This window comes from Aptenodytes patagonicus, chromosome 1 (assembly GCF_965638725.1).
Source record: "Aptenodytes patagonicus chromosome 1, bAptPat1.pri.cur, whole genome shotgun sequence".
NCBI classification, from domain to species: Eukaryota; Metazoa; Chordata; class Aves; order Sphenisciformes; family Spheniscidae; genus Aptenodytes; species Aptenodytes patagonicus.
The window spans coordinates 17,113,812-17,126,730 of NC_134949.1; the positions used below are offsets into that span (position 1 = coordinate 17,113,812).

General features: G+C 46.3%; 1 protein-coding gene across 2 annotated transcripts in view; it reads left to right on the plus strand.

The window, feature by feature from the left end:
- The first annotated feature begins 394 nt into the window (after positions 1 to 394).
- GRAMD4 (GRAM domain containing 4) overlaps positions 395 to 12,919 on the plus strand; it is an 89,239-nt gene continuing 76,714 nt past the window's right edge. For both annotated transcript variants that reach the window (XM_076329032.1, XM_076329022.1), the window contains exon 1: positions 395 to 499. In XM_076329032.1, the coding sequence (XP_076185147.1) occupies positions 471 to 499 (29 nt within the window). In that variant the 5' untranslated portion in view covers positions 395 to 470. The remainder of the gene's footprint in view (positions 500 to 12,919) is intronic.

The window sequence follows — 12,919 nt, forward strand, 5'->3', positions numbered from 1 at the left end:
CCGCCGCCGGCCGCGGGAGCTGTGGCCGGCCTGCGGCCGGCGGGGCGCCTCGCTCTGCGCCGCCGCCGCGCTCCTGCGGGCCGCGCCGCGCCGCCCGTGCGGCCGCCCATAGGCCGCCCCGCCGGCCCCGCCCGCCCCCGCCTCTGCGGGCTCCCGCCGCGGGGCCGCCCGCGGCCGGGGGCGGGGCGGGCGAGCGAGCGGCGCGGCCCCGGCGAGCGGCTGGGGCGCTGCGGCGGCGGCTGCGCAGGGCGCTCGGCACGGCCTCGGCGGCGGACGGGCACCTGCTGCCGCCGCCCTCGCCCGCAGCGGGCAGGGGCGCCGCGCTTTGTCCGGGGCTGAGCGGGCGCGCCCGGCCCCGGCGGCGCCCGGCCCGGCCCGGCCCAGCGCAGCGTAGCGTAGCGTAGCTCAGCGACCGGCGGCTCTCGGGGCGTCGCCTGTCTCCGCCGGCCTGGGCACCGCGGGGAGCGTGAATGAGAGTTTGCTCCGATTTACGAGCAGGGTGAGTGCCCCGCCGGGCCGCCTTTGGGGTGTGGGGGAAATAATACTATTTTTATTTTTTTTTTTTGGCCGAGCCTTTCCGCCCCCAGCCCGGCGTCGACCTCCCCGGGCCGGGGCGGCGGGGAACCCGCTGGCCCCGCGCTCCGCGGGCTGGGGGACAGACGCGCCCCCTCACCCCGGGGCAGGGCTGTGTGCGGGGCGCGGTGCATTCCGCCGGGCAGGGCAGAGCCCGCCGCCCCCCGGGACGGGGACCCCCGGGAAGGGGTTGCTGCCCCCCTTCCTTCCGTCGCCTTTTGTTCGGCTCTCCCGGGGCTGGGAGGGGAAGGGGGCGGCGGGGGGCGGACCGGGGGGACTGCGGGAGGAGCCACCGGGGAGCTCGGCCGGTGGCTCGGTCTTTCTGGGCCTTCTTCATCCCTTTGCGGGAAACGGGAGATCGTCCCCGTGGGCGCTGGGGGTGTCCGGCTGTCCCCGTCCCTTCCTCCCAGGTGGAGGAGCAGCTCTGCTCTGCTCCCCGCGCCCCTCCAGCACGGAGGAACCGTCCTGGGCTGTGGGGACAGGTGTGCATCGCCGCCACCGTCCAGGTGAGATGCGGAGCCAGGAGTCACAGGCTGTAGTAAACACTGTGTATGTAGGATGGCAGTGAACCCGGTAAAGGTCACATCTTTCTGTACAAACGCAGCTCGTCCTAGCTGGGCTCCCGAGTTGTTGTCTTGGGGACGTGTTGTGGCTGCTGGTACGCTGGCCCTGCCAGACCTGCTCCTTGTCTTCATGCTGCTGTGCAGTTGGCTTTGATCGTGGTAGTATTTCCTACAGCTGCTTGCAGGGATCTCCCTTGGCGGGGGGGGGGGGGTGGGGGTGGGGGTGCAGTGCAAGCTGCGTCGCACCCCTCCTTTACTTCTTCCTGCCCCCCAGCTGGGGTGGCATTTGGGTGGCATCCGATTTGGAAATAAGACCTGGGAATGTTGTTTCTGTTGTGAGGTTTGCATCTTGAGCTTTAGCTGAGCCTGGCTGAACTAGGGGCTGGCCGCACGTTCAAATTACGTAGTAGCCAGCAATGTACCGATCCCTCAAAGCGTGCAGTGTCTGGGTGCGTCTTGATGTGGAGCGATGAGGCACAGCAGTGTTGGAAGAGTAGGAGCAGGGAAATCCTGCTGGAGAACTTACTTTCAAGGAGACCGAGAGGATGGCAGAGCCGTGGTGCTGGGTAAATGGCTGTTTTACAGTCCAAGCTGTCAACCCGGACTCCTTCAGAAAAGCTCTGGTAGGTGTGCCTGTATTTTGTGAGCCTCTGCGTGCTTCTGTAGGTCATCACTGGGCTTAAACGTATGTATGGGGCAAACGGGGGAAAATAACAGCTTTTTGTCATGTTTTCGTGTTATGCTTCGTTACTGCAGCTGCAGAGTTTTAGATTGAATAGATGTGGTACTGTTAAGCTTGTGTGAATGTGGAGTGGATGACGGACAAGTTCTCGGGTATCGCATTTCCCGTGGTAGTTGAGATGTGGGTGGGGAGGGGAAATATTTAATAAAGTAGGGATCCCAGGTGCCTGTGCTCTGTGTTACCTGACAGTATCTTGCCTTAGTTTTTAACATGTGATAAGTAGTTTCATTCCTCAGAATTAGAGGTGTGAGCTGTCTTAAACCTTTTTTTTTTAAATGCCATATCTAGTTATCAAATGCTGTATCTAGTTATTCAAAAAAGGAGGGCTTTTTTTAGTCCTAGTCTATGTTCTTCTGAAGCTGACATTTAAGCTACTAGCTGTGAAACTAATAAAATATAAAATTAATTTGTGGTGTTATGATACCAAATTGTGCCAAAATCCCTGAAAGCCTGAGTTATGTTTCACTGTTTTTCATATGGTGGCCACAAGTATGTTTGGCTCATCCCTCTGCCATAATAAAGGTGGTTTTGGGCTGAGATGCCAGGCTGAATTGAAGATGAGCCATGCTGTGTTTCCAGCTCTGCAGGTAAGCTGTCGGAGATGGTTTTGGCTGGTGGCAGGTGGGACTAACCTGAGCTAAAATGTCAGACTGATGAGTTTAGGTTTTTAAACTAACACTTTTAACTGTGGCACTAGTGAGACCTGGTCTGCTCAGATCGTCCTAGGTCAGGAGGCGACTGTTGAGCGGCGTGGGGGAGGCTGCTGCTGCTTCTTGAACGTATGTGTGCCGCTCCTTGGCACATTATGGCTTCTGCTCTAGGTGAAGGCATCACCCAGGCTTTGACCTCCCTCCTGGCCCTCCTGCCCGCCTTGCCAGCATTGCTGTGGCCTGGTGATCTGACGTCAGCGCCTGTGGGGGAGGGAGGAATTAAGGGCAGCAGCTGGGAAAAGCCTGTCCTGGCTCCGCTCTTTGGTGGGACCCAGTTTCGGAGAGACTGGCAGAGAGGAGATCCCGACTGAGGAGGCAAAATCAGGGGGCTGACATGCAGCCCTGCTCTCTGCTTGGCTGGAAACTAATTCCCGGTGATTTACAGCAGGTAACCAGTGCAGAAGCTGTTCCCTGGCCTTACCCCTTCTCCTCCTTCCAGCGTGTGATATTCAAAGCTTGTAGGAACTGAAGTTCATTATAAGAGTGAATGGCTGGGGCAATATCGGATGCCAAAGAGCTTCAATATTGTTTGAGACCTGGGAAAAAAACCCAACTTTAATATTTTATTTTGGAAAGGGAACTTCTGCAGTGTCTGAGAAGTGATTAGTGCTGCTGTTAAAGGTCAGGTATACTTCTGGGGTATGGAACAATGTCTGTGGATACATATGTGATACTACATATGTGTGTTGTGTCTTCAGTGTCCTTCTGATACTTGAGTATTCACTCCTTAAAACAGAGACTTCTAAGGAGGAGCATTAACTGTTTAACACCCAAAGCAATGGCAGATCTGTTGGAAAATTAACAAAGACCCCATTTCACCTCATTTTGTCTGCTGAAAAGCCATGCTTTGTTTTTTGACTCAGTCACCACCAAATCCCTAGGGATTCTTGAAGATATGGGACTGTGTTTTGTGTAATATGGTCCCATTAACAGTTTTGTGGTGAATATCTTTTTATTTAAGGAGTAATAGATCATATTTCCTGATATTTTGTTTCTTACAGGTCTGGAAAAAAAATGCTATTCAGGAATGCTTGAGTCAAGCACAACATGTACCTTGCTGAATTTTTTGGGTTAAAGCTATGTAGCTATTCAATGGCTTGTCCCGGTCTTTTCCTCCCTCTCCTTACCCCCAGTATTTACCAGGCTTAGCAATGATACTCTCTAACTTCGGAGTCGCCAAAGCTCTGGCTATTACCAAAATACTCCAGTATTATGTGCAGAAAAATCTGCCATCCCGAATTGGAGGCTCTCTTGCCCAAACCTGACTGCATCAGGCCCAAATATCTAGCTTTATCCTGTAACACTGTTTCCTTTTCTTTCCTACATAGATTTTTCTCAGCTAAATAATACCTGCATGGCAGCATCCATACTAGGAGGAGAGATGACTTCCTCTAATGTGTTATTTTTATGACACAGAGTTTGATCAGAGGGAAAGCTTTTGACAGTAAGTGCTTAATCAGGGTCTTCCAAAAATGATTCTCTCTCTGCCCACTGCCCTGGTCTTGCACGGTGGCAGGTTAATCTATGAAATAATCTGTGTACAGAAATACGGCCATCAAACATAGCTTTTGGGTCATAATATTGGGTGCTTCCAGGGTTTATGTGTTTTGATCTTTCAAGTTTCTGAACAAATGCAAGTTTTCTCTTTTCATCTTGTGGTCATTTTCATTGATACGGGGGACACAAACATACACACATCAAAGAAGTTAGGCCTTTTCCTAGGAGGTCAGAATTTATTAAAACAGTTACAGTTTAGTGGTGAACTCACCTTAAAATTTAATGAGTTAGTGCTGCTTTTTGTTATGACAGAAGAAAATGAAGTGAGGAGTCTTTGAAGCCACTTCAGATTTCATAAATACTAACAGGCTCTGCAGTCTTCACAGAGAGTAAGTTCTGGATGTTTTTTCTTCACCTTAATAGTACAGTTTCTTTTGCACAGTAAATCTTATTGCCTTGACTAAACTGAAAGAGCAGTTATCGGATGCAAACCAAAATACTGTATTTGTGGTTAGGAGTGCTCTTGCTGGTTTTTCCCTCCTCTCTTTAACACCCAATCCTTTCTCCTGGTGCACGCTCTGGTAGCAGTAAATTTAATTCCATGACTTACAAGACCAGCTTTTCAGAGGTGCTTAAATGATTGAAGATGCAGTTTTTTTGCTTCTGAGAATAGTAGACGGTAAAGATTCCCAACATGTTAGTTGCTTTTGAAAAATCCTTTCTATTTGCATCTTGGGTCACCATATGTGTTTAATACTTGCCTGTGTTAATGAGGAAAAAAACCGCTGGCGGTATTTTCTAAACATGCCTTGAGAATACTTAAAATGGTCTCTTTTAAATTAAAAGCTACGTCTGCATATTAATGGAAACTGAAATTCTGTTTAGTTGCAGCTTCTTACAAATCCCAAGTTAATGCAGCAAGATCTTTGTGATGGTCTGTGAAGAACACATCACCTGTTCTAGATACACGTTAACAAGAATGCATCAAACTTACTGTAAAACTTGATCTAGGTGTCTCATCAGTGACTGAAGAGAACTAGTCTTTTTATTTCACAGAATCACAGAGTGCTTGAGGTTGGAAGGGACCTCTGGAGGTCATCGGGTCCAACCCCCTGCTCAAGCACCTAAAGCAGGTTGCCCAGGGCCAAGTCCAGACGGCTTTTGAGTATCTCCAAGGATGGAGACTCCACAACCTCTCTGGGCAACCTGTGCCAGTGCTCAGTCACCCTCACAGTGAAAAGGTGTTTTCTTGACGTTCAGAGGGAACCTCCTGTGTTTCAGTTTGTGCCCGTTGCTTCTGGTCCTGTCACTGGGCACCACTGAGAAGAGCCTGGCTCCATCCTCTTTGCACCCTCCCTTCAGGTGTTTATATACATTAAGATCCCCCTGAGCCTTCTCTTCTCCAGGCTGAACAGTCCCAGCTCTCTCAGACTTTCCTCACAGGAGAGATGCTCCAGTTCCTTTGTGGCCCTTTGTTGGACTCTCTCCAGTATGTCCATGTCTCTCTTGTACTGGGTGCCCCAGAACTGGACACAGGACTGCAGCTGTGGCCTCACATTTCCCAGTATGCTGTAAAAATAAGAAACTTCTAAAGTAAATTTTGAGCTTTTTTTTTTTTTTTTTTTTTTTTTTTTAGGATGCAGGTCTGAGAGGTCACTTTGGTCTGTAAGTCACTGATGCAGCTTCTCTGAGTACTTTTGCTCTTCCACAGGAGCTGATGTTCCTTGTTAAAAAACCCCAAATGCTTCAGCGTTTTCCTGATCCGTCAGTGCAGGCTTTGACGACTCTTTTGACCTGTGATTAAGGGATTTATGACTAGGTTTGCTGGCTACGCATGCCTAGTAAGGGTAATCATTAGATGCTGAGTCACATGGGTACGTGTGTTTCCTGGGGTGTGTTCATACAACTGCTGTCTGAAACAGAGCTTGTTCCAGTTTTGAGTGAATGCTTGCTTACATTTGTGAGGGCACATCCTTGCTGTGGGCTGGTTTGGTTCTCCAGCAGCCATCCCATACTGTGTTGTACTCCGTCGGGGCTGACCTGCTTGCTCCATGGGCACTTTCTACATTACTGCGTTTCCCTTGTGACATGCCTGAAGGTGAGCATCTCTCTTATCAACTAAACGGAGTGAAGTTCGGATGCTTCCTTATTCTGCCACATCTGTTTTGTATGCTTATATGGGTAACTGCAGTTGCTGTTAAATATAGAATTTGTAAACAGGGTTTTCATTTTTAGGTCAACACTTCAGGTGCAGAATAAAACTGTTAGTGTAACACCAGTAACACTGCTCATGGACAGGAGGGAGAGAGGAGAACAAGAAAAAGGAATAGAGCATGAAATACCACTTTATCCTTGGGATTCTCATCAAAGTCTGTGGGAGGGGACACTCTTGACCATTGAGCTTCCCCTCCTGTATATCTAGGTGTGTGTAGTTGGTTAAGGTGGTTTTTTAAGGTTCTTAAAGAACACAGCAAAATTATGTGGAAAAAGTAGTTAGCAGTTGCTTGCCTTCCCTATGTCCAAATACAATGGTTAATAGATGCATTTTAAATTTCCAAAGTACTCCTCTGAAAGTAACTGCACAACATGAGAGGTCTATACTTATCTTAATTAAAGAGAACAAAGCCATGCAGTCCATGCTGGCCTGATGTATGCAATTAGTGACTGAGTGCAATTAGTTTCCAACTGCTAAAACTGTCTTATCAGAGCTCTCGATAGGACTGTCAGCAGTTTGTATTAGTATCTGGCATTACTAATGCTTGGCATTTTTTACCATGTTGTAAAAGCCACTTGTTCCTTCAATATTAATTTTGGGTATCAGGTTACTTATATACAGAACACTTCAAATTCACTGGTTTGGAAACCAACCAATTCTCGGAGACTGAAAATTAGTACCAGGTTTTTCAATGAAGGATGCACAAGCATCTTTAGATGCTCAAAGCGGGGTTTATTTCATAACCTGAAGTTTATCACTAGTTTAAATTTTGAAAAGTGGCTTCTTCAAGTTAGAAATGCATATGCAGAAAGAGAGCTTCTTAAATGGGTTTTAGCTCTAGAGCTACCTTCAGAAGAAAGTCCTTGTCCTGGTTTCGGCAGGGATAGAGTTAATTTCCTTCCTAGTAGCTGGTACAGTGCTGTGTTTTGGATTTAGGGTGAGAACAATGTTGATAACACACCCATGTTTTAGTTGTTGCTAGGTAATGTTTACACTAGTCAAGGACTTTTCAGCTTCCCATGCTCTACTGACTGAGAAGGCTGGAGGTGCACAAGAAGCTGGGAGGGGGCACAGCCAGGACAGCTGACCCAAACTGGCCAAAGGGATATTCCATACCATGTGACGTCATGCTCAGTATATAAAGCTGGGGGAAGAAGAAGGAAGGGGGGGACGTTTGGAGTGATGGCGTTTGTCTTCCCAAGTAACCGTTACGCGTGATGGAGCCCTGCTTTCCTGGAGATGGCTGAACACCTGCCTGCCCATGGGAAGCAGTGAATGAATTCCTTGTTTTGCTTTGCTTGTGTATGCGGCTTTTGCTTTACCTCTTAAACTGTCTTTATCTCAACCCATGAGTTTTCTCACTTTTACCCTTCTGATTCTCTCCCCCATCCCACCGGGGGGGAGTGAGCGAGCGGCTGTGTGGTGCTTAGTTGCCGACTGAGATTAAACCACGACAGTCCTCCAGCCTCTCACCGCTGATTTTACTACCTGAGGCTCCACGTTCCTTCTACATTCAGGAAATGGTTTGTGTGTTTTTCTTCCACTCTCTCTGGATCTCATGTCTGCATTCCCAGGTGTGCACAGTAACCGCATTTTAAAGGAACTTGATGCACTTTTCAAGGTTAACAGCATGTTGTAATTCCTGGGGAAATGTAGTAGGGCTACAGAAAGGCGTGTGGATTTATAATCATCAGCAGTATTTAAGCAGTGTCACAGCCATAGGGCTGGGGAAACGTGAAGCCCCTAGAGAACGATCTCTTAAGATGTAGTTTGAAGGCCATGCATAGCCCATGATACTGCGTTATGAGCCTGACAAGGATATCTTTTTGCCATCTTGCTTTTTGTAGAGCCAGCTGATGTCTGTAGCTGTACAGCTTCAGGGTCCCTCCTAGTTATGTTAGGACTGATGTGGGTGTCTAAACCCTATAATTTACTGTAATTTACTCCAGATCTGAGTCTAGGGAGCTATATAGTTGTGTGCTTTGGGCACAAGCTGCTTTCCCAGACACTCCTGTAGTAGTGTGACCACTACCAGTGTTAGGGTTTGTTCCAGGGACAACGTGCTGCCAGAAGCTGGGTGAGTTTATGCTTTCTGGGTTGGCTGGAGAGGGTGGCATGCCTAATTCGAGTCTTAGAGGTCTGAGCAGCAGAGATGAGACCAGTCTGAAAATACCCATAACCCTGTTCTGGGGGTGAAGGGACCAGTAGCCTGGGCTCTGAGCATTTTGTAAGATGCACAACTATTGCAACAAGGTACCACATTGCAATGGGAAAAAAATAGCATGTTCAGCACCCAAAGATGAAATGCTGTGTACCTTCGGTGTGATGTTCCTTGCACTTACACGGCTCTCGATGAACACAGCTTTAGCTACCTGATTCAAAATCAAGCTGCAAGGTGATCTGTAGTCTGGGATCCCACTTCTGAACTCACTTTTAGGTTTGGGGCTTTCTTCATCTTCCCTCTTGCTCACCTTTTCCCTTGTGAGACGGTAATACCGAGGGAGTTGCCTGCACGTACCATCCTTGAAGGTCCTGGCTGCTTCCTCTTGCTGCATGTAGCAGAGAGGTTCGATTTCCAGCAGCTGCCATCCTGTTTGTGTGGGGCAAAGGTAGTTGTGAAGCATGGGACCCGAGAGCAGCAAAACATCCCAAGCATCCTTGTGTGACTAATATTAGGGTGACTTTGGACTGTGATCATCAGATAATAGTAAAAACCAGCTCCGTAGACTACTAAGTCTTGCATCAGCTTGCAAGGATCATGTCCTCGGAAGGAGTAGGAATAAGTGGAGTCTCTATGACTATGTTCTTTATGTAGTCTGACTTTTCAAAACATTAAACCACTTCTAGGCATTATTCCAGTTTGATTAGCTTTATAATTCTTTGCACTTCTGCAGTGCTTTTATCCAAGATCTTCACGCTCCTCTTAAAGGCTAATGTTCAAAGCAACCCAAAAGATATCGCCGAGTGTCTGAGATCACCTTTTGTACAAAAATGTAGTGCAGCTTGGTTTTGTGTAAAACCCTGCACGGTCTCAACAGCTCTACGGGATCACGCAATGAGGAATGTCCTTCCCAACAAGCCATGGAGCGTCTGGCTGGACACACTGATCCTTTAAGAGAACTGCCAGCTGCTACAGGGTGCTGTGCTCCCAAGATTTTCTTCAGCTGTAAGAGCTTCCTGGAAACTTGCAGTAGTTAAAACTAATGTCAAGAGTTTGCAAAGCACTGCAGAAATGAGGACTGTGGTCTGTTCCAGATTATCTGGAGCTAGCCCTGTTTTGTTTCAGAGAAACGTTCTGAATATAAAGCTTTTGATGCTTATAAAAGGGCCTGGGCCTACTTTGAAGGATTTTGCCTTCCCTCCCCAGTGGAGTTGCTTCTGGGACTGATGAATGTACGCACATTCAACAGCTCTTATTTTTACTTTTAGTTATGGGAATAACCAGCCAAAGTGGGATTGTTCTGACTTCCCCAGAAAACTGTATTAGGTAACATTTTTACAGCAAATACACTTTTTCTAAAGCTACTTCTGCTTCTTTCCTGTTTCTTCCAGTAGCAACCTTTCCCCAGTTTGAGGGCTCTGCCAGCAATGATTTCCTCTAATGCTGGATCACTTATCCCTCTACAACAACACACTGAAAACAAGTGAGGCACAAATACCATTTCTTGGACTATTTTACAGGAGGAATGTGGAGCTCGCTTTGCTTAGCAGTTTGAATTTGCCTGGTGAAGCTCTCTGGCCTTTGGCACTCCTCTGTTGAAGCAGAGCAGGGACAGCATATGCTTTTTGAATGACAAACAATGACCAGCATTTTCAGTCTGGTTTTCCTGCAAACCTGGCTGTGTGCAGTGTCCGCCTCGGATTTCACTTGGATGCATACAGCTATCCTGGTTGGAGATGATGGGATCTATTCAAAACTCATTTTCTGTTTTGTTGTTAATACTTTGACATTGCATACATTTTTTTTTTCTTTAGAGATAAGCTTTAAGTATTAAGCTGTTGCCTGTGACTCATTATTCTACTGTTGATGACAATTTATTGTCTTTGTTAAATCATGGAAAATCTTTCTATGCAGTTTGTATTCCTTATTGTCTGAAGCAAACTACATCTGTTTATCATACCCTGAAGGTGGTTTTCTTCTCAGCTGGCTAAAAGTTCATCATAATATCTGAGAGCTAATATGAAAGTACTGCAGACCTCACTCATTGCACAAAAATTTTCATGTGCGTATTTAACTGTTGAACAATTGTGTTAGATGAGTTTTGGAAACACTACATGGACTGACACAAAAAAGAGTATCTGCTTGCTTTAAAGGCGGTGATTTGCTTTTTTTACTTTCTCCTCCCTTTTCAAAAGCTCCAGCTGAACCAAGTGATGGTAGTTACATAGACTGGCATTTTCTAGAGCTTTTTTTAATTCAGCGATTTAATTGCTATGAAGTTAATACTGCATTCTTGTAAAAGTCAGAAGAAAAGTAGGCAAAGACAGATATACTTACTGGAAACGCTAAGAAGGGGTTGGACCTTGAAGATGACTGACTGACCACAGATTGCTCGTTATCTGAAATGGAAGGTGAGAAACCATGTTTAGGAAACAGATGCATCGCTGGTGCTTCCGAACTGTGGAGCAAATTCCAGATGCCAACTCTTGAAGTAGATTAGCTACAAGCATGCAGATTTTCTTTCTTACAAGTTGATAATCATTTGAAATAACTTCTTTTTCTTTTTAAATAAAGACTAATCAGTAGATTCAACTCTTAAAGTTTTTTACAAAATGCAGTCATAACTAGTAATGTGAGTATTGTCACTGGGGCATGGGGGAGAGCAAAGTGCTCTGCCTGGCAAGGTGGAAAGGAAAGCTCACCTCGTAGCCAGCCCGCAAAAGAAAACAGCTTTATTTAAAGGTATTCAATTGTATGAGGTTCAGTAGTCCTGTCATTCCTGAAGAGAGAGTGAGCTTCTTCCATCCCCCATATGCTCTTGTACGCACCCTTGTGTAGGACCACTAGTATGAAGTGGTCTGACCTCTTCTGTAGCCTTGTTAACTTACATACCAAATCCAAAGACTTTTTTTTGTACGTGTGAGCTCTTAGTCAAAGGTCTTAGGGCTGGTTATAGACAAATTGGACTCAGCTTTCCTATCTTACTGTTTGTCGTGATTCCTGAGCACCGAGAAACCTTTCCAATTACTAGAAAACAGTGTTCTAGTTCAGAAAAACTGCTTTCATGTCTTCTGGGTTGTGTGGCAGCCTCTTCTGAAGAGAGGTTGTAGCAGGGCATGTTTTTTATTCTGCTTGTTGCAATATAGTTCTTAGAGGCCTGACGCCTCTGGTATGCTGTGGGGCATCAAAGTTGAGTGCAGCAATAAAACCCCAGAACAGTCCTTGATTACAACTGCTGTTTAGTTTCTGAAGATTTTGTACTATCCAATAGTAGGTAGGATATGAACTGTCCCTTTATTGTGTATTTGCAGCTTTTCTTTTCACCCTGAAGACAGCCTATCCCTGTTTCTTGTCATCTCATCTTCCATGACTTTGGGAGTCTGTTCTAAGCAAGACCTTTTACAGCCATCCAAGTCCCTGCTCAAGTTTAGTCAGCCTGCCTAGATCCTGCAGCTGAAGGCTGCAGATGCCTACAACAAAGAAATCCAAAGATGTCATCTTTCTTTTTTTTTTCTTCCCTCCCCCTCCCCCTTCAGCAAATTTGATGCTGTGTAGTCTGCTGTTGGGCACAAATGGGAGCCTCTTGCAATCCCTAAAATATTCAAGGATAATGTGGTATAATGTTTTTTTTCTTTTTTTTCTTTTTTTTTAACATCGATTGCAATTATATAAGCAAATCAGAGGTTAGTGGGAGTTCATGGCTAGCTGGTGGTTCGATCATGTCCTGCAGTCTTCAGCATGCTTATGTCATTAATGCAAAAAGTCTCAGAATTCAAAGTTTCCACAACTTTGAGAGACTGTATCTGTTAAAACATTTGTGTAGTGTAAACAAAAGACTTGATATTCCCAAACAAGAATTTGAGCCTGATTGGTAATTAAACTTTTAGGATCCTTCTTGAAAAGTGAAATCCATAGTTTATTTTTTAAAATTCCGAGATTTAAATATGTGAATAATAATGAAGTAATTGGGAATAAGTTAGAGCTGAAAGAAGTCCTGGTTAAGAGACTGACAGAAGCGTCAAAAATGTTGCTCTCTGCCTTTTTTTCTACTCCTTCCCCCAGATTTTTTAGGGAGTTTTTAGGAGGTCTTTTGGAGGTCTGTGGGTGGTCTTTGGGCTTCAGCTGGTGACATGGCCTCTCAATTTTGCCATGAGGCACCACTGGCTTCTCTGTGGCTTTGACTTGGAAACCCAAACCATTTCTTAGGAGTGGTTGGACAAAGAAAAGTGGTGTCTCTACAGAAATCTCCTTTGTGAACTTAGGAAGCTTTGAAATGGGCACAGCTGAAGTGGTTTTATGGTGGCTTGTGGGGCAGATGGGTGCGTGTGAGGAATAACGCTCCCTGCCCCTTCCTTCCCCACCCCAACCATAACTGCTCAGAAAGATATACTGTGTGTATATGGCTCTTTTTCTTTGTGTTGGGTTTGCATGGCAAGGTTTTGGTAGCAGGGGGGCCAT